This window comes from Stegodyphus dumicola, chromosome 10 (assembly GCF_044657685.1).
Source record: "Stegodyphus dumicola isolate Sdum_Otavi_A_Nest chromosome 10, ASM4465768v1".
Classification (NCBI taxonomy): Eukaryota; Metazoa; Arthropoda; class Arachnida; order Araneae; family Eresidae; genus Stegodyphus; species Stegodyphus dumicola.
This window is the reverse complement of record NC_140777.1, coordinates 19,105,183-19,131,041: the sequence shown is the minus strand read 5'-3', so window position 1 is coordinate 19,131,041 and position 25,859 is coordinate 19,105,183. Positions and strand designations below refer to the sequence as shown.

The following is a 25,859-nucleotide window of genomic DNA, read 5'->3' as shown; positions in this document are numbered from 1 at the left end:
ACCAATGTGGGGAGCATTACGTTCATTAAAATCTGGACTTCTGCTAATTTCTCCACTACCTAGAAAATTTTAGAATATTTAGCCATGTATTATCAAATAGTTAAAAAAAATCAAGATGATTAAAACAAGAAAAGTGAAAAGCAAGTATTCAAATTAAAAAAACCAATGAATAAAATCAAGTGGATCCCTCATTTTCACTAAAAACAGGCCTCCAATTGATTTAAAAAATATAATTCAAATTTCTTTAACTAGAAGAATTCTGGCACACTGTTTTTTTTTTTTTTTTTTTTATTTGACTTACTTTAAAATAAATATCCACCATTGATCACAAACTCCCCCCCCTTCAAAAAAAGAAAAACAAAAGAATAATATATGCAGAAATATTCAGCAAGATTTTACTTCTCTGACCACACATGATTACCAAGTTTTAGAACAGTTACTGTACTGAAAAATCCCAAATAGCTTATAAAGGCATCTAAAAAGTAATGCAGGCTTTTAAAGCATACACTTTTTTTTTTTTACTCTTGCACTTAATTCTAAAAGAGAAAATATTAAAATTTAAACTATATAATTATTAAAGAAGGATTTCAGTTTCTTTAAAGTTAAAGAAGAAATCCACTTTCTATCTACTTTTATGATAAATAAATTTACGTTTAAACTCTAATCTTTTGTAGTACAGGACATATTTCTGCATTTCTCCCACACAGAAGCTATACAAGTTACATTGATATAATCAAGCATTTTCTAAAGGTTTATGTTTTTTGTCAGCAAACAATGTAATTATATCCACTTACAGCTATAATTTTATGCAAACCTTTTAAAATTTGTATGCTGAACTAAAAAAAAAAAAAAAAAATTTGGAATAATACACAAAAAAGAAATAACTGAAAAACTGATTTTAAGATAATGAACATACAATGGCCAACCTTCAAACATAAAACAGCAGTGTCTAAGAGGTTTTCACACTACAGAGGAGTATCATTCCAAAAGACAAATTGACTTAAATTTGCTTTATAATGCATGATTCAGGTAATTCAGCAATTTATAATGTGATTCTGATAAAAGCTATTTTTAAATAGAAAAATAAATGCAACAAAAATCTGATGTGGAGATCACATGACTTTCTTGTATGGCATATTAAATTATACATATTTTTCCTTGCACTTTATTTCAACTTATTTTAACAAATTATTCTAATTTAATTAACTGATTCATAGATTTAAGTTGAAAATGACAAAAAATTACAGGGTTTGAATTTAAACATCCCACTTAATTTTTGTCTTATGGGAGTCAAACTTCTCATACTTTTATTTTTTCACGAGTCTAGACTTTTCAAAATATAAGTATAAAAACTAAGAGACCACATTAAAAGCCAAATTTTGTTCTTTACCTTTTCTTTCTTTCTTTTTTTTTTTTTTTCTTTGGGGGGGGGATCTGATATTGCCCATACATTAATATTTTCATCAAAATATGTTGATACATCTAAGTATAAGATTATTTTCAGTACTTTATTATCAGAAACACTATCTAAAAAATCTAAATATTATGCCAAATGGTTTGTTTGCTATTGTTAATTGCTATTGTTTGCATAACACTTCCTTAATGATACTAATGCTTGCCTACTGTTCCTATGTCAGTAAAATAAAATAAAGTTAAAAAACAAAAAATAAATAAATATTTTCATCATATTCTGTACACATTTTAATCATACAACTCCATTATCTAAATATTATATTTTAAATCTTATAATTACAAACTTAGGCACTCACACCTGTATAATACTGCATTTAACAAATATACACATTTTAGAATTGTTGTTACATAGAATCAAGAGTTTATTATTTTGATAACAAAGCCTTCCTGCGGTAACATTAAGGATTGGGGAATATCCTATTTTCGCTGTAAGAATTTAAAATGTAAAATTTGCAGTGGTAGAGGAAAATACCAAAATTTGGAAAAATTTAGCAAACAGTCATCCAACTTTAGACCTATAACACAAGTGATCATTATAGGAAACATATGACTTGTAACACAACATTGCTATTGTAGTCATATGATGTCACTAATATTTAAAAATGCCTGTAAGCTGCAGTTTTAAGAATGGAGTTTTATTATTTACTTACCTTTTGGAGTTTATAGTTTAATCATGGATCTATGGGATCTAACAATGAAGGTGATGCTATTAGCTCCTTACAAGAGAATATAATATACTATCAAGTAACTGTCCATGTTTGAATTTGCAGTTTGCAACAAGTACACTGCCATTTGTTGCTGCCATCAAATTCAATTACTGCTGATCTAAATAAATGACATGAATAAAATTTTAAATGAAAGAACTCAACATTGCTGATACTATTGTTAGAAACTGCAACGATTATTTGAGAGAAATATGCAGCTACGAGATGCAGAGTCAAGAAAATAAAAAAATAGGTGGCAAAGACTTAATTGTAGACACTGATGAAAGCCTGTTCTCAAAAATAAAAATAACATTGTTTAGGCTTTGCAGTCTCAAAGAATTTTCAGTGGTATCCGTTAGAAACTAGAGAAACCTTTCTTATTACGATGCCCAAATGAAAAGCCATAACTTTGTTAAGTGGAATCAAAGAAAATAATATAAGAAAGGAACAACCAAGTTATTCCGACTCCTAGGCCAACTATATAACATAAAAATTCTAAAAAGCCATTTTCAAGCTTTTCAAAGCCAATCACGAATTTAATTTTGTGGATCCACGTTCCGGAGTTAGTATGCAAAATATCAAAAGAGTATGGATTTTTTCAAAATGGTGGAACAAGAACATGGGGGGGGGGTGCAGCAAGATACCATTTGAAGTCATACTAAGTGGGAAAAACCCTTCAATGCTATTTTAGAAGCAACTACTAAACATTTTTCACCTGAAACAAAGAAAAACTAATTGCATCAAATTACTGAAAAAATTAGCCAATACTTCTCCATTAACATGTTAAATATGTGAAATAGCTTTAAAACAAGCATACATCTGTCTCTCTCTCTCACTCACACAAGAACAGAACAGAACAGAACAAAAAAAAAAAAAAAAAAAAAAAAAAAAAAAAAAAAAAAAAAAAGAGAGAGAGAAAGAGAGGGTAAATAAAATAAAAATTTACATGTTACTGACAAACAAAAGACAATATAAATTTAGATTATATAGGCAAAAAATAATTATATAAAATTACCATTAATTGGAACAGGAACCCCATTCTTTTCGGGAACCAAATGACGCTTCTGTTCCATTTGCTTTTTCCTTTCAAGCTCCCCATGGTAAGAGACATTGCTGATGATTTTAGAAGTATTGCGAATCCTCAGTGTTTCAGGATCATCAGCCACTTGTGTAAATTTACCTTTTGCCTTTTCAAAATCTTCATGATATTTTACCTATAAAAATCAATTTTCGTCTAAAACACATGGTCTCCATAATAAGTACAAGTGCAAAATCCACCATCTAGATTTCTCAATACATAAATGATAATATTTACACCATGCACAGAATATTCATTTTTGAATATGTTAATGTTTGAAAAGTAACAATAAAGTTTTATATATCATATAATTAAACTATCAAAGGAGGATTGAAAATCATATACCAAGTTAAAGTCACTGATTTTCCATTTTTCATAAAGCAGATGACTTCAGTTGAATTTGTCGTATCTCACTCAGAATTATCTTACAAACAAAATACATTTTTTGATGAAATCACTAGTTGTGTAAAAAGATATTTTAATTTTTTGATGAAATCACTAGTTGTGTAAAAAGATATTTTAATCTCCATAGATCTGTCACAAATTTAAAATTTTTATTTTATCACAGGGTAACTTAAGATTTTGTAAAACTTTTTTATGACAAAATGATGCAAAAACAGAAGCAAGAAAACAATTTCAAAGCTTGTTCACTATAATCATTTTGAGCTAGATAGAGAATTCGACCTTCCACTGCTAAATGTAATTAATATAAATGTAAATTAAATAAACTTTAAAAAATATACAGGTATTGAAATTATGACTTCAAATTTTATTTTGTTCATGTGATGGCTTGAAATTTCCAAAACAAAGTAATATTTCAGCAGCTTTCATTCTTTAAAAAGCTGCAATAGGAAACAAATAAGAATATAAGGCCTGGAATATTTGGACAAAAATACCGCTTACCATTATGAAAATCATTTTTGAGTTCTTAATTACTTTTATTCTAAGAAAATATTATTTCTCAAATAAATAAATTTGCATTCAGTTTCTACCTTAATACTTGTGTAGCATTTTTTTAATACAAGACTTTATGTTATTCTAATAATTAAATTACTCATAAGCAAGATATAAAAAAATCATCACAGACAGAATTTGTCTATAACTAGATGTTAAATCTGAGATAAAAGTATCTGGTCTTACATCTCTACTCCTAAACCATTAATCAGAGTTATTAAGCCTACTTCTAGTATGCCAAGTGATTCTGACGATGGAAAAACAGTTCTATAAACATATGAATTAATTTCAAACAATATTTAATGATGTTTAAAAACAAGTCTGCAAACAATAATTTCAAATAATGCTTTATAAATATTTTTTTCCAAATAAAACTTAATCACAAACTGCTGGCTATAACCGTATTACTGATACTGCAAGAAGCAGATCTTTTTCTTACCTCTTTATTTATTTATTTATTTATTATTTTTTTAATTTTTAATTTTTTATTTATTTATTTATTTTTGCTGCATGAAATATAAATGCCAAATCATTTAACAAAAAATTTTATGCTATTATGTAGCTCATTATCTAATATGAAATGAACATGACACTTGAATTAGATTTTGAACGGTGCTGCCACCTAGTGGCAGTGTTTCCTAAATACATCCCACCTTTTAATTTCGACCATTTTTAATTAATATATAGGAAACTTTCTGATAAAATATTCATTCTACTAACAAAAGTTGTTGTTCAGACAATTTAAATTGCATAATATTTTTTATTTTTTCTAAAAGGCTCAAAATAAGACCTGCACAGATTTTTTTTTTTTTACATTAATTCTATGAATGAATACTAATGCTGCCATTTGCTATACATTTAGAAAACTGAAAGTCATAATTGCATGTATTTTAAAAGGAATTTTGCAGAACAGAGATAGAAATTGATTTGCCTGTCAAACGGTTAAGCAGCTTAATTTCTTGTACAAGAAAACTGGACTACCATGATGTGAGATATACACACAGAATTACAAATGATTTGTATGCAAAAATCATCTAAAACATCTATATATGAAAGAATATGAATGTAAAGTCAAATACTTTAACTATAAAAAGAAATTATAACATGACAAAACTAATGCAATAAAATTTACTGCCTTCAAATTCATCTGTAAATTAAACCAAATCTTTATGCAATTTTTTCTGTAACTGTGACTTTAATTCTTTAATTTTCTGTAATGTAGTTCTATAATTGTAATTTTCTGATGCCACGAAACCAAATCTTTCTGCAATTTTTTCAATAACTGTGACTTTAATTCTTAAATTTTCTGTAATGTAGTTCTGTAATTGCAATTTTCTGATGCCACGAAACCAAATCTTTCTGCAATTTTTTGTTCTCTTTTTAGCTATGCTTCCCAAGTACACAGAGATCCGTTTTCACTTGAAAAAACACCAGACTGTGAACTACAAAGACTCAGCATCACAAAAACCTTGACAACACTGGCTATCTACCAAATGTATCTCTTTGTTGTTTCCTTCAGATACTTTTTGGAAAAATTCTGTATTAATGCTGAAATTTCACTGCAGTTTCTTCCATTTTTGGCAAATTCCTCAAACAAATATTTTAAGGCAGTAAATATTTTGATTTGTTTATAAAAACTGTTGGGACTTAAAACAGAACAAAAAGAATGCATACAAAAATGACAACATTACTTAAACGAAGGAGTGTTAAAAGCGTAATCGCCAGAGTTTTAGGCATTCTAAAAATTTGGTGACTTTTACTAAGGTGGTTGGGATGACACAAAAGTAAGATCTTTTTAAATTCTTTCATCATACCTTTGACTAAGAGCCATTCTAGGTAACGGAATCTAAGGATGTCATACCCTTCTTCAACAATCAGACTCCAGCAAGGAATCCTTTTAGGTAAAAATATTGACAAATACTAATCTATATCTTGAATAGAAATTATGCTATTCAGAAGTAACTGTCAGTAATCCCAAGCCTAAGCAGAACGTTTAAAAATGTATTACATGAAATAAACTTTAAACCAAACTCAAATCCCAATCAATTTCCAGTTCTTCATACTTAGGAAAAAAAGAGAGAGAAGAAGAAGAAGAAGAAAATGGAAAAACTTAATGTTACAAAGTGCTCAGTGAAAGAAAAATTTGAAATGTGAGTTTCAAATGTTAACCGAGTTTCTCATATTTAAGAACAATTTTTTTACAATCTACTTATATTTATTAAAAAGAAAAATTAAATTTATTATGAGACACACAATTAAATTCCTGTGCTTTGAAGTTCATTTTCTCAACTTAATTCGAAAAAGAATATTTGAGTAACACTTGAAATTTTTAATAATTACACAAGTGTAAAGGGGAGGGAAGATTATTTCAGAAGTTAAAATAGATAACTAAACATGGAATGCTAAATTCTCCACAGAAAATTAAGAAAAATAAAAAACTTGTCCAAGTTTATAAAAGCACATATGTAGTCATTCTCAGGGTTGCTAAAAGGTGATACGAATTATCCAGGTAGCATTAAAACTGTAATAATCACTTTCTATTTTTAAATAATGCTTATTTTGAACTTTGATACAATATTTTCAAGATTTTGAGTGAATGTCTATTTTTTTTTGTCTGACACATAAAAAAAAAAAAAAAAACAAGAAAATCTCTATCATCACATATCAGATATTTTTCAGAATTCGACTTTTTGATCTTTATCATAAATATCAATAAATGTTTTTAATACTGAAAAATATGGAGAAAAGCAACCACTTTTCCCTTTTTCCGATTTCTTTTAAATTGTAAATAAAACTGCGCACTATGGATGCTCAAATAAAAGTGGAAATTTGTCGCTAGCAAATGCCCCATCTCTTCTTTATCATTAAATTCTTTTTCATATCAAGGAGATATATGTACACTGTGGTTGCTCAAAAGAAAGCAGATCAACAATAAATGTCTTATCTACTGATAACAGTAAATTATCTTTGATATCAACAGACTCAAAAGGGGAAAAGCTTCCACACAATTAAAAAGCCCATGTTTCAAGAATTTCTGCTGATTAAGAAGGGGGGGGGGTAGAAAGAAAAACACATTCTCTTCTTTTTCAGTATGTGCATAGTAGAAAAAATTTATCTTACAGGATAGAAATTTGTATTAAATCTAAAGCTTTAGAACAGCAAAAAATCTGATGTGGACATCACAACTTCCTTATAAGAACCATTAATTAATACACATTTTTTGTTGCACTTCATTAAAATGCATTTCCCGAACTTATTCTCTAATTTAATTAACTGATTCCTCCAGGGAAATAGAAAATGAGATCAAAAATTGCAAATTTTTAAATTAATATCCCAGTTAATTTTTGTTATACAAGAACCAAATTTCTTGCATTTTTATTTTTTCATAACAAATATAAAACTTTTCCATATATAAGTACCGGGGAAAAAAAAAAAAAAAAGACTGCATTAAAAGTTAGATTTTGCTACTTGTTCCAAATTAATTCTTTTAAAATTTGATATTGCAAAAACAGGAACATTTTCATCATTTAAAATACTCTGTAATGGGAAGTATGTGACTACGAACAATGACTGTGATCATAAAAGCTGGTTAAGTTTGATAAGGGGTAGGTATATTGAGGAATTAAAAGGACTATTGCTAAACTAAAATTAATAACTTTCCTTTATATTTCATATATATATACACTTTCGGTACTTCCAATTGTAATAGAAGGAGGTTATCGCAGTCCCAAAAATTTTTCGAGATTACAATACTTCCTTTACTTTGTACAAGGAAGTATAAATAGTACCACCATTCTTCTCTTATTAAAAGTCCTTTATGTTGCAATTTAAATTATCAATACAGTTTGGAGTATTTAAAAATAAATTTATTAATTTACATAATTTTTAATTTATGACTTCTGAGTTGATGCAATATACTCATGAAAGTAACCTTTTATTCACGTATTAAAATAATTAACACTCCCATTGATTCTCTTTGGTCATTTTCAAAAAATCGTAAATTGGGGAAAATACTTTGAATGATTACTACTTGACCAAAACAGGGCCAGCTTCAAAAACAGTAACCAGTGTGGCTGCACCAGGCAACATAAATTAGGAGTGGAAAATTTTTTAGAATTTAAAGAAATAATGAACAAGAGTTAAGGATGATAAAATTTTTAGAATTTAGAGAAGCAACTAAGCAGAAGAATTTGGGGCAAACTGATTTGAATTTAGGGAGGTATAAGGCAGCAAAATACAAGTTCTGAAGAGACTGCACTAAGTGACAAATATGCCTGGCACCAGTGCTGCCCTGAAAAGGCCCTTTTTGTATGTAATAAGCAGAGGCTAAACCTTAGAAATCACATCTTGCAAATTTTACACTCTTAGTTACTTTTGAATTCAATGTTTGTGATGTTACATTTCCTTCTACACAACATAAAGGTCTAGCTAAAACATTTTAAGGCCGATTAAATAGGGCTATGTGTTTGTAATAAATGGAACTATGTCATTAAAAAAATATCTTGATTCTAGTCTGCTAATTAGATTTGGATGAGTTGAGTTGTTAAGGATAAAATTATAATTTGGTGTTTGAATGTTATTTATATAGTTAATGAAATCCTATTTGGAACAGAGCTGTGCAATAAAGTTTTGTTTCAAAACTGCTAGGAAAACTTATGAAATGATGTAGAACATTTACAATAAAAAGTGTTTGTGGCATTTTAATGTGCCTTTATGGTTTGGTAGATTTTGAGATAGTAGAGAGGATGTAAAAGATGATGAAAGAATGGGGCATCCTCACACAAGCTGAACTGGCCCAAACATCAAAGCTGTCCATACTGCATTAAACCAAAATCCTCAGTTAATGATTACAATGCTTGCAAAACATTTAAACATTGGTAAAGAAACCGTCCATGTAATAATTGGTGAGGTTTTAGAATAGAAATTGTGAGTGCAATTTGTTCACCATTCATTAACAACAAAACAAAAGGATGATTGAGTAGTGACTTGTAACAATCTTTTTGGCATGCAAATCATGATCTCGAACTTTTAAAAAAGTCATCACAGGCGATTAAAACTAGTGTGATGCCCATGACCCAGAAACGAAAAGACAGAGTGCAGAACAGGTTGGCTAAAACTTGCCAAAGAAAGCTTGTTTATGGACTGCAGAGGAATTCACCAGGAATTTGTTTCTGAAGGAAAAACAGCAAATGCCCCATTTTACATAGGTCTATTGAATTGCTACTGAAACGCACTGCATGTATACATCAAGACTTTCATGCAAACAAAAACTGGTTCTTGCTGCACAACAATGTGCAGTTTCACAATGCAGCTTCGTGCATTTTTGGTAAAAGACAAAATGTAACTCTGCTACCTTAAATATCCGCTGGACTTACCCCCATCAGATTACTTTTTGTATCCAAACCTGAAATTAAAGCTGAAAGGCCACTGATTTTGTGATACCAAAAGGATCCAGTAAAATGTTATGAGGGAGCTAAGAGGCATTCCAGTGCATTATAGAACGGCTAATGGATAGTGCCAACTGATGTATAGCTTCACAACGGTTAATAAAAAAAATTACTGCACTGATCCTTTTTTTAATGGACTGAGTCCTAAAACCCTTTTAGCCAGACTGTGCATAAATTCTGATTACAGTTTTCCTTCATATAGGTAGTGCATGAGTACAATATGCTGAAACATACATTCTCTTTGAATATGCACTCTATGCTAAGTCTTGCATGTATGCATTCCTACTAGAGATAATAAAACATTTTTGATCTTCTCATACAAAATAATTTATGACAGTAATTTGAGTTATGAAAGTATTGTCAAAGCAAAAATCAAAATAACATCTCTAGCAGTTTTAAGATTTTCTACCAGCTGTACAATATCTACATTGTTAATCAGCCAAATGTGTGTACAAGGGCAATAAACTTTATTTCATTTTTTTCAATCTGTTTCACAAGACATAGCTCAATTGGTATAAAATGTAAATCTGCTATTCATTCACAAACATGCAAATATTTTCACAGAAACTTTAAAAAGTAAAATTATTTTACAAGATTAAAAAAAATTCCATGCAGATTATCCACTTTCTATAGGCATAAATATATAAAAAAATTTTTTACTAATGTCCAGAAAACAAATATTTGAATAAAAAGTAATTAATATTTGAATAAATATTATTTATTTAAATATGTACTCACATTGCTCTGCAACTTAGTGTTTTCAGCCAACCTTCGAATCTCTGGAGTGTCAGCAACTGCTGTATGCTTGGCTTGTGGACAATGACTGAAAGAGAGAATCATGGTTAAAGAAGTCATATGAATAACAAAAAAGATACATAGTCACTTTTTAAAAATACTTTGCAATATACACTCCTGCTTAAAAAGTAAGGAACAAAGCCAAAACACGGAATAAAACAAAAACTATTTCATGGATATGTGTGAAATTGAATCAAGGGCTGGTGTGGTGTTACTACACTGCACAAAACACAATAAAGCAGACATACAAATACACATTATTACAACCGTCACACTGCAAAACGCCAAATGGACCGGAAGAATGTGCAATGAAAACATCATGCTAATAAATGGTATGATACCATCTAGCTGAAGCGCATGCTTGACAATGGCAAGGCAAGCTGGCAATAGTGAAATTGATCACTTGTTGTGGTAGTAGCGCCCATTCATGTAGTAATGCATATCAGAGCTTGTGGACAATGCCTGGCAGAACACTGTGACCTGCTATCTCTTGTCCCAACATGTTCCACATATGCTCTGGGATTCAAGTCTGGTGATCTAGCAGACCATGATAGATGTCGAATGGTTTCACACTCCAGATAACTCCGCACTACTTGAGCTCTGTGTGAGCAGGATATAAATACCGTATCAGTACCCATTGCAGCAATAAAAGGAAACACAAAAGGGTTTAAACCGCAGCGCTGGCTTCCGACATGGATATCTGGGTATACCCAAACGGAATCCAGTACCAACCCAGCTGGGAGATGCCAGAGAAAACCATGCCATGGTAACATAACTCCGATGAGATGGCAAATTTAATGTTCTATTTCTTAAAAAAAAAGGGGGGTTCACAACATGGGCACAGTTATGGGGCCCTTGAAGAGGTGCTAACATTCTCTGTCATACTGCATAAATCAAGTAATAGGGGATTACAAGTGAATATGGAAATACACTGTTGTTGCATTAGATATGGTTAAGAGATACAAGTGCGTAGATTTACATAGAGTTCCAAAGTTAGTAATAGACATTCATTGATACATTCATATGATATTGGTACAATTATATACAGTCAAAAGTCGTTAATTCGGACACCCATAATCCGGAATGATCTATAATCCGGACCTCAAAGCTACAAACTTTCTGCGCATGCGTCGCGTTGGCGCATGCGCGTAAGACCTTTACCGCTGCGAATTTGCGTGTGCGCGTGCGCAAAATACGTTTACGAATACGCGTTTAATGTATAACGGACGGGATAAGCTAAGCTAAAATTATCTAATTATCTATTTCAGTTAATGCTGCAGATTGCGTTGTTCCTTAATCTTCAAATTGGATCCGGATTATTATTTTTTGCAGACTGTTAGAGCAATTTTATAAAAGTAAGCTTGAACTTTCGATTATGTCAAATAGAATTTCCGATATATATTTACTAATATGTAAAGGATATACAAAGCGAAAGTATCTTTCGGAGTCCATTAAACAAAAAATGGAATTGCTGCAAAAAATGGATAAAGGCATATTCTTTGTTTATCTAAACTTAAACGTTTGTTTATCTAAACTTTGTTTATCTTTAACGCCGCGGTGGCGTGCAATGAATTGGAAGTTGATTTATCAGCACTATCCTTATCTTGAGGGCAGATGTTTTTATTTTATTTGGCTTATAATTGCTTACTCAATGTATTATTTCATCTCAATGTACTCCGCCTTTGATATGATTTAAATCAAATGCCTCGTCATTATAATTAGGACTTGAACAGCGGACCTTTGTAACTGAACAAGAAATTATGTCTGTTTATAGAATTAAAGAGAATGTATTATCACATAAAAAACGAAGCAACTGAAACAACTTACATTGAAAGAAATGTTTAATAAAGTAAACCAATAAATATTAAGCTTTTCTTTTGTCAATTTTGATACCCTTTAGATCATAATTGTTCTTTATTTCGTAAATTACGGTTTCATATTTTTACTTTTATAATTTCTGCATGCCATTTTACCAGATTTAAACTGATGATCTATAATCCGGAAAAATCGATAATCCGGAATCGCCGAAGTCCCGACGAGTCCGGATTAACGACTTTTGACTGTATAGAGAAATTCAAACAATACATAGAGAAGTGCTATTGGTTACCACCAATAGGGTACAAACAGAACAGCGTAGGATCTTTGCAAGTATACATTAGTTGAGAGTTGTGCACTGTATACTGTAGTTCATGTACAAGTACACACCTCCATATGAAGGTGATGGATTGCAATGTAATTACCAGTTGACAGTCAGAAGTAGGTAGCCATGTGGTAGCTGATGTCTCTAATTAGTAAGGTTTGATGAGTCAATGTTGGTAATAGTCACTGAGATACGATGTGGCCAGCCCGCAAACATCTGCCGGTGCATATACACTGAGCCCTAAGGGCCCTCAAGTGGACCACTATGGTCGTTACTGCAAATTTGCACTCTTGTTGCTAGGCTCTGCCCCGTACAATATTACACATTCATTTATTACAGCCTTGATCTTTAGCTGGTCTTGTCTTAGCCTCTTAGTAGTCTGGAGCCAGTAATTGCCATTAGGCTTTTTGAGCCTGTACTGGGCTCTGAGCGTGCATGAAAAAAAGAGATGGTCAGGGTCACCTACGTCACCACATTCGCAGGTGTCATTATGTACGAATACAAAGCAAAATTTATACATGAGGCAATGGCCTGTATCCTGTTAAAAACTGCATCATAAAATATGTGTGGGACTATGTATCCGTCTTGACTTTTGGGATCAACTTAAAGACCCGAAGACCCGTGGATCACTGATCCCATCTCTGTTGCCACCGAGACAGTAATTGCAGCATGTATAATTGTCAAGAAAAAGCTGGTTGTAGCGCCTCATTTCGCAAATTAGAATTTCTACATATTTTTATTTTTGAAATTGAGATTGATTTTTAAAAATTTAGCATATTTATCAAGCATAATTAACATTCCAAATAATTATAAAACTATTGCATGCTTTCAGGGCTGGATATTCTTTTAGCTTTTCCTATGCTGTAAGGAAATTTATAACCACTTCTTTTAGAAAATAATATTTTAAATCTGAACTAATAGAAAATTTCAAACAAGCAATTTTTATGCTTTATAATGGTGTAAATAAGTAAAAAATACTAAAATATTTAAAAACGAATTTTTGAAAGTTTTATTCAAAACTCTAAATTGTGCTGCTTTTGTAAAATTATAGATGAGTATTATAGCACAATTTCTATAAAGGAATTTTATTACAATTATACTTCATAATACATCATAGTGATAAACACTTTTGACTCCTTAAAAATTTTTATACACTTAATTCTAATATTAAAATTGTATTTAACCGGAATAATTAATTTCGCTTGTATTTTATAATGATTATTTTTTAATTTATTTTTAGATCTGCATAAATTTTTTTTTATTTATTGTTAATTTAATTTATGAGCCCAAATGAGCGGTAGCCTAGAAAGGCTGTTAGTTTCGAAGCGGCATTTTGCGCTGTTTTACTATAAATGTCCGTGTCTCCTTGCAAATTGTTGTTACTAAATATTATCGCCCTGTATTATATTTAAAGAAATTAATCTGCATGAATAAGAAGAATCTGCATGAATACATGTATGTTTCTCGCACTGTGACAAAAACGACAGTATCTAGAGCCATTAAATTTTGAATAATGTAATCCTCCACCCGAGCATGGGCATCTGGATGGCCGAATTTGTTTTAATCTATTTCATATTTTGTAAAATTTTAACGAATTTTTGATTAACAAACTCAACGAGTTCAGAGCGAGCACCGAACAGAAAATAACAGTTTTATTTCCTGTGCGGAAATTCTAAAGATATGTTGTTTTCAAATGTATGGGGTTTACGGGCGAAGAACAGGTTATTCAATAAATATAGGTAACACACAAAACGTTAAAAAAGGTTCCTTTTGGGTGTAATATAAAATCTGAGTGCTTCTAGATTTTATTTTACCTTTTTTTCCTCTTCATTACACTCAGAATGCTCTGAATTTTATAAATTACTAAAATAAATATTCCACTTTAATGTTAATAAGTTAATGATGATATAATCAAATAAATGATTGTTTTGTAATGTTATTATAGTTTGGAAAATCACTGCCTGAAATTGGTCATTAAATTAAAAAAAAAATTATCTTGTTTAATTTTACCTTATTTATTTCAAAGCATCACAAGTACTATGAATCTTATTTAATTTTACGTTATTTGTACGCAAAATTAAGTTCATAAATTTTGTGCTTAGAGTTTTGACCGTGTAACCCCAAAGTAAAGATGTCTGTACAAGAATTACGCGTAAAAAAAATGCGCGAAATGCAGTAAAACGTGCTTTAATGATATATATTAAATCCTATTTGGAAAAACCTGTGGCTTTCATAATCTCATCACTATACAAAGTATCACATTTATTAATTAAAAAGAGTTATGTGATACAAACACCATACGTTTCAGTGTTAAAGTAAACCAGATCGTCCCTACTCTTTCTTGCCGACATGTCGGTGACGCTCGCCCCGCCCACTGGGTTAGTCTATCTCTTATAAGGTCCATGCAATGTCCACTGTTACGTCATAACCTTATTCCCACCCATGCATGATGTCACTAAGCTCCGCCTTCGAAGTTTTGTTTACATTTCGCATTCCTCACGAATCTGAGAAAATTGCGGCTTTTAGCCTAATTTTTTTATTCCCCCTCCATTTCAATAAATATTACCTAAATTCGTATTAATTACAATTACTATCAAATTAAGAAAAATTCTAGGTAACCTCAGAATTAAAGCGGCCATCTCAGTCAATCGCCAAAGTCGGCAGATTAATCACCAAGCCTGGTAATTAATCTGCCGACTGTGGTAATCTGGAGTTTCAACTCCAGATTTGCCTTGCAATGGATTAGACTATTTTGACTGTTTTCCTGTCCGCGTAATATCATCGATTTGTCATTTTATTTTATAATCAATCAGAACAGAAGCAATCATTTTTTTGTAATATTTATATCTCATATTTTTTTATTTTCATTCTCACTTTTGACCGCGTGATATCCTTAATTTTTTTTTTTTTCTTTTTAAATGTTGGCAAATTTTAACTTTCAGTCAGTTTGAAAATAAGGATTAAGTTCTTCGTGATATCGTTTATTTATTTATTCGTATTCTTCATTATTAATGTTTCCTTCTAAAATGTTGACCATATTTAACTTGCCTTGAACTTTTCTTATAAGAGCATTGAATTTTGTATACTCAGGAAAAATGTAAAAATGATCACCAAATGAAATTATTTATAGGAAAGCCGCGGCAAAACAAAGGCCTTGGTAATACTTGGATTAATATTTAGAAGAGTAATATGGCGGTCGTATGTAAGATGAGACAAAATATTGGACTCTCACAGCAGCAATTACCAAATTATGGCATCCACAAATTTAAATAAATATTATTCCTTCAGATGCTAATGAATATTATTTCAAGCTTAAATGTAAACAAATGTTACTTATTATGTTCTCATATTGTGGCTGTTCATTTTTTTAAAGTTGCCATAGTGTTTTTTAATATGCCAAAGCATATGCGGTAGTCACTTTCACATTATTGCCTTAACCACTCGGCCACGACTCGAACTTCTTTCACATTGAATATTTAACATAAAAAATTATACTTCTATGTATGACTGAGGCTTTAAATTCTTTTATTAAAAAATGTAAGCTGAAATAAAGACAGACGTATATTTAATTAGGCGGTGCAAAAGGAATGACGCCATCGCTCACTTATGATGTCACCAATTTTTCACCGCCTACTACCGCCACTGCCAAAACCCTGAAATGGGTGGTGCTGCTACTACAGAAGAACGGCAGGCTATTCTAAATAGTCAATAAATATTTGGGTAACTCTTGCAAACAATCCACTTAGTAACGCCTTTTTTCCAAGTTAAGATAAGATACTATTAAATTAAATATTTATATATTTCTACTTTATTTTTGTTAACTTCTATTGCTAATTTGAAGGGCATTTATTCTTATCATTTAAGTATTATCAAAATAGCCATGGCAAAACGTAATCAAATTAAGCGGTAAACGTATCAAGTTCCCTCCCTCCCATTTCCTACAAATTTCACCCTTAAAAACTGGACGCGGAAATATACGATGTATATATACTATTTATACTGAGACGACTTTAATTATAAACAAAGCACATTAAAAGGCATACATAAAGCCCCACTAATACACTGACTACCAATAAGTATTTGGACACCTGTGATAGAAAAGAAAAACTAACTTTATTCAAAATCAATAGTTGGTAGAGCCTCCACGAGAGGTAATTATAGCGTGGACCCTCCGGGGCATACTTTCCGCAAGTCTTTGTATGACAGCTAGTGGTATTTTCTTCCACTCGGCTTGGAGAAGACATAGAATATCCCTCACCGATTTTGCACGGGTAGTGCACCCCTGAATTCGGCGATGCAACTCGTCCCAGAGGTTTCGATAGGGTTCAGGTCTGGCCAGTCCATTCGATGAACTCCATTGGCACCATACCAAGCCTTGGTTAACGTCAAAACATGACAACTGGCATTGTCGTCCTGAAAGTAACAGGGGTCCAACCTGTAAAACTGCCACAACGTAGGAAGCGCATTGTCATTCAAAATAGTGCAGTAGGCATCGGAGTTGAGCTTACCATGAATGGGGACCAAGGGTCCCAGCCCATACCACGAGAAACACCCCCAGACCATAATTCCACCTCCGCCGAACTTGACTGTTGGCACAATGCATTCTGGCAGGAGACGTTTTCCAGGTAAACGCCAGACTCAGACCCTGCCATCCGAACGGTAAAGGCCCATTTACACTAGCGGAACTTTGAGCCTAAGAAACGCAGGCGAATTTGAAGACTCGTTTGAGAGCTTTTTAACATCAACTTTTTTCCTATTGTGAGGGAATATTTAACTCTTAAACTCTTGAATAATGTTATAAGTTAGGCTGTTTATTTAAATGTGTAAATATTCAGTTTCAGTTTTTAAAAAAAGAGTAACATTTTCGCCATTTAGTGAAGCTAGCAACTTCCGCGTGCATTTCTTAGGCTCAAAGTTCCGCTAGTGTAAATGGGCCTCAAAGGGTGAACCTTGATTCGTCACTCCAAAGAACCCGTTTCCACTGATCTACGGTCCAATTTCGATGTGCTTTGCACCACATTAACCGAGCAGCGCGGTTGGACTTTGTGATCAAAGGCTTATGGGCAGCAGCACGACCATGAAAACCAAGCAGATGTGCTGCTTCATTACCGATGGTATTCACTGAAACAATACTCTCGAATGCCTGTTGAAACTCCTCGCGGATGAGGGCCATCGGTTGGGTGCGGTTCTTCCGAATTTCTCTGGACAGCACTCGTCGGTCTCTATCTCCCAGTTTCGCTGGTCTGCCGACTCGGGGCACATTCCGACAATCACCGCTCACCTTCCACTTCTTAATCACATAGGCCACTGTCGATTTTGGGTACTTCAGACTAGATATGTCCCTTAAGGATCGACCACATTTGTGATACCCGATAATTATACCTTTCTCGAAATCAGAGAGCTCCGAACTGCGAGGCATCTTGCATGCGACTAAAGCAGATGCTGTTTCCAGGGTTGCCACTCAAACAGGAGAATGAAATTCCCTGACTTTTCCAGGTTTTCCAGGTGCGTTTCAAGAAAATTCCAGTCTATCCGCGTAATGTACGTTGGCTACGCTAAGAGGTAAATTATGGTATTACTTGCATTGTGTAGCAAATTCACTTAATTATTCAATAAATCCCAGAGGACATTTATTCTTAATTATTCTTGGTATACTTAGTTTGATAATTTTTTTTACTTTTCCACTTAACTTAATAAAATTTAAGATATATACATTGGATAACAAATGTATGTTTTATTTAATTATTACTCATGATCATCACCAGTTCAACACGAGGCTAATACGATCCTTATAAATCACAACGCAATGCTAAATAGTTAGGTTAGATTTTAGGTAAATTTAATTTGTGTGAGGTATGTTCTTAAAAAGCACCTTAACACTTGAAAACACAAATATAATTATAATAGTTGTTGTTTTCTCCATTGAAGATTGAGATAAGAATCTTCCCAATCTGGAATAAAATAAGGCTTTTTTTGCAGACATTCTGCAGCTAAACGAAAGAAAGAAATCTATTTTAATAAATTGAGGTATTTCATATTTAGTTCGCAGCATACATAAGAAAAAAATATGTGCATTAAATTTCGTGATGGTATGTCATCATACTGCTAGAATTAATTTCAAGATTATGCCAGAGAAAATTTCCTGAAATTTAGAAATATTATTTACTAATAATTAATAAATTTAGAGGGAAGAAGCATCATTAAATTATACGAATAACATAAAAATAAAGATAATTACTTAAAAATTGAATTAGAATAATCAACGATATTTTAGCGAATATAGTTATATTACATGGTTAGCCTAGATGACAGATTACTATTTTTTATTTTACTGCAAAATGGCAAGGTATTTATTAAAATGATTTTGCGGTAAAATTCTAGTATACGGTAAGGCTTCGGCACGATTTTGAAAATTGTCGCCAAGACCAAAATGACCCGTTTACTGCGCATCATCATGTCGCCAAATCCATACATGGAGATTATTTTAACCAAAAAACGTCTATGCTAAGAATCTCTAATTCTCTGGTCTATGTAAAGAAGAAAATTTTCCATACAAGTAAAATGCTATTACGCCGCTAGAGTGCGGAGGGTAAATTTGCCAAGGGATTTGGCGACGGAACCTGGCGGCCAGAATTTCCCTCTCCGCGATGTGTACCGGAAATTGAGAAACGTGTTAAGAAGAAACGTTCTTTGACAAAAAGAAAGCTACGAAAATCCGTTTTTAAATTATTGCGAAAAATCCAAGAACAAACGTTTTATCAAAGGACGTTTCTTCTTGGATTTTTCGCAATAATTTTAAAAACGGATTTTCGTAGTTCCCCCTTCCCTGAAAATTACTAACCTATGAATTAATTTACTTGCGCCAAAAAATATTTTCTTTTAATTTAGAGTTTAACTACTTGCGCTAAGACTAAACTTCACGGTTGCGGTGCCGTGCGCTACAATATAGCAAGTGGTAAAGTGTCTCATTTACGCCGCTCCGCATCTGCGAGTGCAATCCAGAGCTGTAACACGAGAAATAAACAATCTCGTTATTAGGCGACGTGTGCACCATGTTATTTTCATTTTTGCGATAAATGCTTATCGACGTGGTGTTCACGTCGCTCGCAGTTTGAAACAAAAACATCTCGACGTGCGTGGCACGTCTTTTTAGCGCAAGTGGTTAAAGAAATTTTAAAGGATATTATGAACTCTTGATAACGTGACCTTCGAACTTCGACACCGGTTTCCAGCTTTGGCGGCAGATATATCACGCATGCACAGCTGTTTCCCTCTATGATGGAACGGAGCCACGTCTGTTGCAGAGAGGTTTTCCTTCTTTACAATACATATTCTTTGATTCTAACCTCCATGGTACCGTATACTAAGATTAAACCCATTTTGTTTTATACGAGAACAGGTACTTTCTTTAGTTCATGCACTGCACATGCGATTCTCGAGAATACTGGAAACCAAATCATTGCGGGAAACTTGCTTTGCCTTTCCTGCGAAAATTGGCTCTATGCCAGCAGACACTCACGTGATAGGCAATTCGCCAAAAAAGTTATCTCTTCCGACGTCGGCGCAAAAATCGCTTTTTTTGGCGGGATCATTGTATGAACTTACCTGACTTTTCCAGATTTTGACAAAAATACTTAAATTCCCTAACATTTCCCTGAATTTTTTGGTCAATTTTCGAATTCCCTGACTTTTCCCGGTTCTCCAGGTAGCGTGGCAACCCTGTGTTTCCTACACGACATATACCGGCGGAGTTCGTGACGTACCTTAGGACCGCAGATATCGTCACTTGCATAGGTGTCCAAATACTTATTGGTAGTCAGTGTATTATTATAATATGTACTTCAAAAGATTTAATTAATTTTAACAACATTCCTTTTGCTTACACAAAATAATTTCCTATTCGTTTTTATATTTGTTGCAATAAATTAGAAGTTTCTAAATTATATACTGCAAAAAATAGACGGAAAAATACGCGGCAGCGAGAAATATGTGAGTAAATACGGTAAATTTACATTTTCATATATCAAATTAAAATCTTTTACAATCAACAGTTTGAGACTTACAATGGAAACATCCATTGTAAGTCTTTTTATGTTCCGCGTCATGTTACATTACGATACCAGATATTTAATAAACTCACAACCGAAACCCCGAATAAGCCCATTTTTTAAATATACTACCAATCCCGAGTAGCATATGATCTTTAACCCTTTCGCCGTCCTCCCCTGTCCGCGAAAATTTCCCCCCAACGGCCGTCCGTTTTTCGTAGCGCGTAATGTTGTTTTCTCTGTACATCATACCTTTCCGTACATGACTTTTGTAGTGGATGAATGTCAATGAATATTAAGTAAAATTATAAGGAAATAAAGCATAATGGAAATATAATAATATCTCTGCTTATTTCTAACAGCAGGATAATTTGATAACAACTGATCCAGGGGGTCCACTCCTCCCATTTTGCTGTTGTAACCTTTTAAAATTATTGGTTTTTTTACAGTTCTTTTCCGTGTTCCAATATCATTCATCGAGTTATTATGAACTGTACTCATCAAATGTACATCCTTGTCTTTCCAATTCACAACCTCTCTGCCGAGTAGACGTTGAAGCCATCTCTCACTGTCTAGTATCTTATGTAAAATGGCGCGAATATTCATAAAACCCGGGGCAAATTCAATTAGAAATAGAATGCCGGATTAGTGCTACCCTCTAGGAGGTATTAGAACAAACAAAAATAAAAACTCAAACAAGTAAACATTTAGAAAGCGTTTTAAACGTTTAAAAGTTTTAAAATGTAGACGAACGCTTGAGGCGCGTTACGGCCGCCCAGCGGAAGTTTCACTTGAAGGCGCTAGACGCGTTACGGACGACAAGAGGTTAATTTATCACACAAACAAATATGGCAAACAGGAAGTTCTCAAAGATACTGCTATTCTCGTAATGCAAGATATTTATCTTTCAAAATTAAAAAAGTACACGAATTGAATCAAGAGGCGGTATGCGGACTTTTGATAATTTATCTTTACTTCATTTTAATGATATACTTTGTAGCTCAGGTACTCTTTTGTTATCGGGACCGGATTCAGAAATGTATGTATGTATGTATGTATGTATGCAGATGTGAATGTATATATGAACATATACATACATACATTTCTGAATTCGGTCCCTATTACAGAAGAGTACCGTAAATCTTTTTAATGTTAATTTTATATATGGCAAAATGGCATATCTAATAATATAATTAAAGTAATTTGGATATCAGATAATTTTTATACACATTTGTATCACCGGTAAAATTAATAATAATAAAAAAAATGTTTCTAATGCAGATTATTCAGGTATAGATTATCCGGTTTGAGGACGCATATTCAACGCTTTGGGAGAGCGTGTATACAAAAATAAACACGCGTAAATCAAAGCATGAAGAAATATTCTTACTAACACAGAAATCGGAAATTTATCTACTGCGAATAAGCAGTACCACCTACATGTATGCAGGTGGTATTGGAAGAAGACGAGGAAATAATTGAAGTGTATATCAAAAAATGGAAAATGTCAATCAGGAAAACATCGAGGAATGGAATGGCTTCTGTAGTAGCAGCTCAGCGATACGAATGAACCGGGCTTTCAATTCTTCAGAGATGTGGATGTCGTTTGAAATGTCATAAGAACACAGAAGCAGAAAATTGTACCGACAATACATCCGAAGCAGACACTGAACAATTACATTAGTCCGGAGACAGGAATGACGTCTGCTGAAATTCTGACTTCTTCCACCAAAGGGGATGGATTTGAATACAATGATAAAATAACATTTCGAAAAATATACAGTGAAATTCGACAAATATCTAAATGTTCCCAAAAACAAAGTAAAATGACTGACTTTTTAAAAAAATTAACACATACAATTTGCATGAAAATAGATATTTTGGATTATTCGTGTTTTTCAATTATACATGACCTCTTCTCCAAGCATTAGCTCGGAGAGTACACTTATATAGCTAGACTGAAAAAATAGTTTATAATGAATCTGTTACATTTCTTTATTTTTTAACCCTTACATTATTCGTGCAATATTTTCACTCACAAAATTTAAAAAAAAAAAAAAAAAAAAAAACATAAGAATAAAACGTTTTTTCCCCCTTCATGTAGGTTACGAGGTTATGCACGATGACCTCATGCTCCAAACTAGAAATACAAGCCGAAAAGAATTTGCGCACTGCATGTTTGTGATATTTAAACATGAGTCATGGGAGGTTAAAGATTCCTCATGGATGCTGCAATTACAGATAAATTTACAAATACACAACTGCTTTAAATTTCACAGCACATTACTTTTTTTTTTTTTTAAGATTTTGAACACGGCGTTCTGTTTAAATCAAACAGAAATATTACTTCAAAGAAAAACTTTTAAAAAATTTAATAAGTGATTTCACAAACTGCATAAAAGCAAATTCGATACTGGATTCCTTAAATAATTTAAATTAAAAACGCACCATTAAAAAAATTTTTTATTCAATTTTTTTAAAAAATTTGTTTGGATGTGGAAACGTCTGCATTAGTTCTTTAAAAATACATATATAGGCAACTTCGAAAATGCTAATAATGTAATAAATTAAGCTAAAGAAAAGATAACTTCTTTCTCGGTTTTCACAAAAAATTTGGAAGATATTATTATCGATTACTAATATGTTATCAAGGTACATTAAGCGAACTATTAAATTTTAAATTAAACAACATCAGGATTTAATAAGCAGATTTGCGATTTTTTTACTTAACATATTTTTTTTTAAATGAGAGCACTGAGCAATGTCTGATGTGGGCACCAAATCCTTGTCTGCTAAAAATAAATAAATAAATAAATAAACTTTTTTTTTTTTTTTTGGGCTACATTTCGTTACTTACTCCAATTATTCTAATTTAATTAACCGATCCCTCAAGGCAAATTAAAATTGACATCCAAAATTGCAAATTTTGAAATTAAATATCCCGGTCAATTTTTGTCACACTGAAATCAAACTTTTTATATTTTTATTTTTTCACAACAAGTATAAAACTTTCCAAACTACAAGTACAGGAGCCGGGAGACCGCATTAAAAGTTGGATTTCGTTATCTGGGTAAAGTATATATTGATTATTTTAATCATTATTCAGCGCATTCAATTTGTATTTTTGTACTTGCATTTCTGTATTAGCATTTCACTCATTTTATTTTCCCTCACATTACTTATTTGAAATGTATTTTGTGCAGGTTCCTCGCTAAGCTACCCGGACGTGACAGGTGTTCTTACACTTGAGAAACTTTCCAAAAATGTGATTTCACCTTACTCCTTCTAAAACTTCCCACCAGCTAATGTAACTATGTCTTTTGAATTGTACTTAAAGAACTTTAGCAGTAACCTCGTGATATCAGCTTATCAACCCCTGTTTTATTTTGCGGCAGAATTTCCTTATATTTCATTTAATTATCCTTATCGTCAACACTTATTTAGACCATACAATATTTCGTTATATCAATTAGTTTCGATAGAGATTGGACCTTGAGTTCGAGTCCTCCGGTGCTAATACCTCTTCTACACCTGTCAGACCCTACTTCTATTATTTAAGTTCCAGCTCATTGTAGTCTTATCGATAAATGTTGCTAAATGTTTAATCTTTCGAAATCCGTATCTTTTGTTCGCCTCCCCCCTTTTCCTTCGTTCTTCCGATGTCCCTCTTCGAAACTGTGATCCAGTGTCTAAATTGCGCCGGAACCCGGCTCTGGTAGTTCTAAATTTTTAACATAAATTCAAATTTTAGCCGGAACGCGCCAGAGCCCTAATTAAGATGAGCTCCGGTACTTCTCTTTATAAAACTGAACCATAATTTAAAGCGAAAAAAATTTAGAATTCCTGACGTTTTAGTTTAACAATAAGCAGACCTCGCAATACTCTATTTCTCTAGAAATACGAACTCTAGAAATACGAACATGAGAACATGAGACGTTCAAGTAAAGTCTCCTCACTCACATGCGGAAGCATTTCCCTTTAAGAACGGCAATAAATTTGGGTGAGTTTGTTTAGGAACACGTAAATTTCTCGCCATGCCATCGTATCTAGTGTATTGTTATCGATGCTTATAGTTAGTTATCCTCGCAGGAAGGAAAATTTGTGTTCTTAAATGTGCGTTAAGTGACAGCGAGTACAATAAGAGTGAAATACTGAGATAAACTGCTCAAGCACGTCCTATACATCGTCTTCCGACAGTATCACTAAAGGGGGAGGAAAGCGTAACCAGCAACTTTACATTTATCCTTAGGAGTCAGACTCAAGACTCATTTTACCCTGACACACATCTGCTTGATGGCTATAATTATATCAGCAGAGAGCCGCGGTCAAAGACAACATTCTCTCTTACCAAGATTCCCCTCATTTTTTGTTTCCACCCACTCATACCCTCATTCTGTTTCGCCCTGGAATTTTCATCAGCTATACTTTAAGTATATTTTATTTTTGTGATGATAAAAGAACCTCCCCCGACGATCAGAGGTTAAATTAGGCCGGAGCCCACCGGATCTTGGTTCCGGTGCTTCTTAGTTTTTGTAATAGATCATAATTCTAGCCGGAATCCACCGAAGCCCTGAATAAGAAGGCTGCGGCACTTCTTTTATGTAAGTGAATAACAATTTCAGTAGAAATTATATCTCGAAAATTTTATTTTAACAATAAAATTATATTAAAAATCGCTTATTAAATTTCAATTTATCTCTTTACATTCTATTTAATTTTAAATATTTAATTACTTCAATCTTTAAATATTTCAATAAATAATAATTAATTATATAATAATTATCAATTAAATTATAATTAATTAATTATATAATAATTATTGATTAAATAACAATTTATAAACATTAATTAATTTGACAATAATTAACTATTTAATTTAAAAATTATTAACGAATTTAATAGTCATTTTATTTATTTATTTACTCTTGTTCCTCTTTGCTGACGGTCTTCCATAGGGCTCCGGCACTTCTAATCTTAGAAATTAAGCCCTGCAGTGATCAAAATACATTCATGTGAGGTGCTGCTGGGGTTTTGCAAGATATTTGCGCCGGAGTGCGATGTATCTGGCTCATTAATATCAAATATCGGCTCAATATTTGTCAGATATTGTAATGTTAGTAATACTGTGTCTTTTTGGAATGTAGGTTTCTTTTAAAGAAATAATATTGCGATAGTTACCAGTAAATTATCCACAACTCCTTTTTAAGTGTTATGTTCTTA

At 32.4% G+C, this 25,859-nt stretch overlaps 1 protein-coding gene across 4 annotated transcripts in view; it reads right to left on the bottom strand.

Moving 5' to 3' along the window:
• LOC118200016 (LIM and SH3 domain protein F42H10.3-like) overlaps positions 1-25,859 on the bottom strand; it is an 87,509-nt gene that overhangs the window by 22,437 nt on the left and 39,213 nt on the right. For all 4 annotated transcript variants that reach the window (XM_085824696.1, XM_085824695.1, XM_085824697.1 and 1 more), the window contains exons 3-5: positions 10,395-10,479; positions 3,193-3,391; positions 3-59 (exon numbers count right to left, since the gene is read on the bottom strand). In XM_085824696.1, coding sequence (XP_085680822.1) covers positions 3-59; positions 3,193-3,391; positions 10,395-10,479 — 341 coding nt within the window. The remainder of the gene's footprint in view (positions 1-2; positions 60-3,192; positions 3,392-10,394; positions 10,480-25,859) is intronic.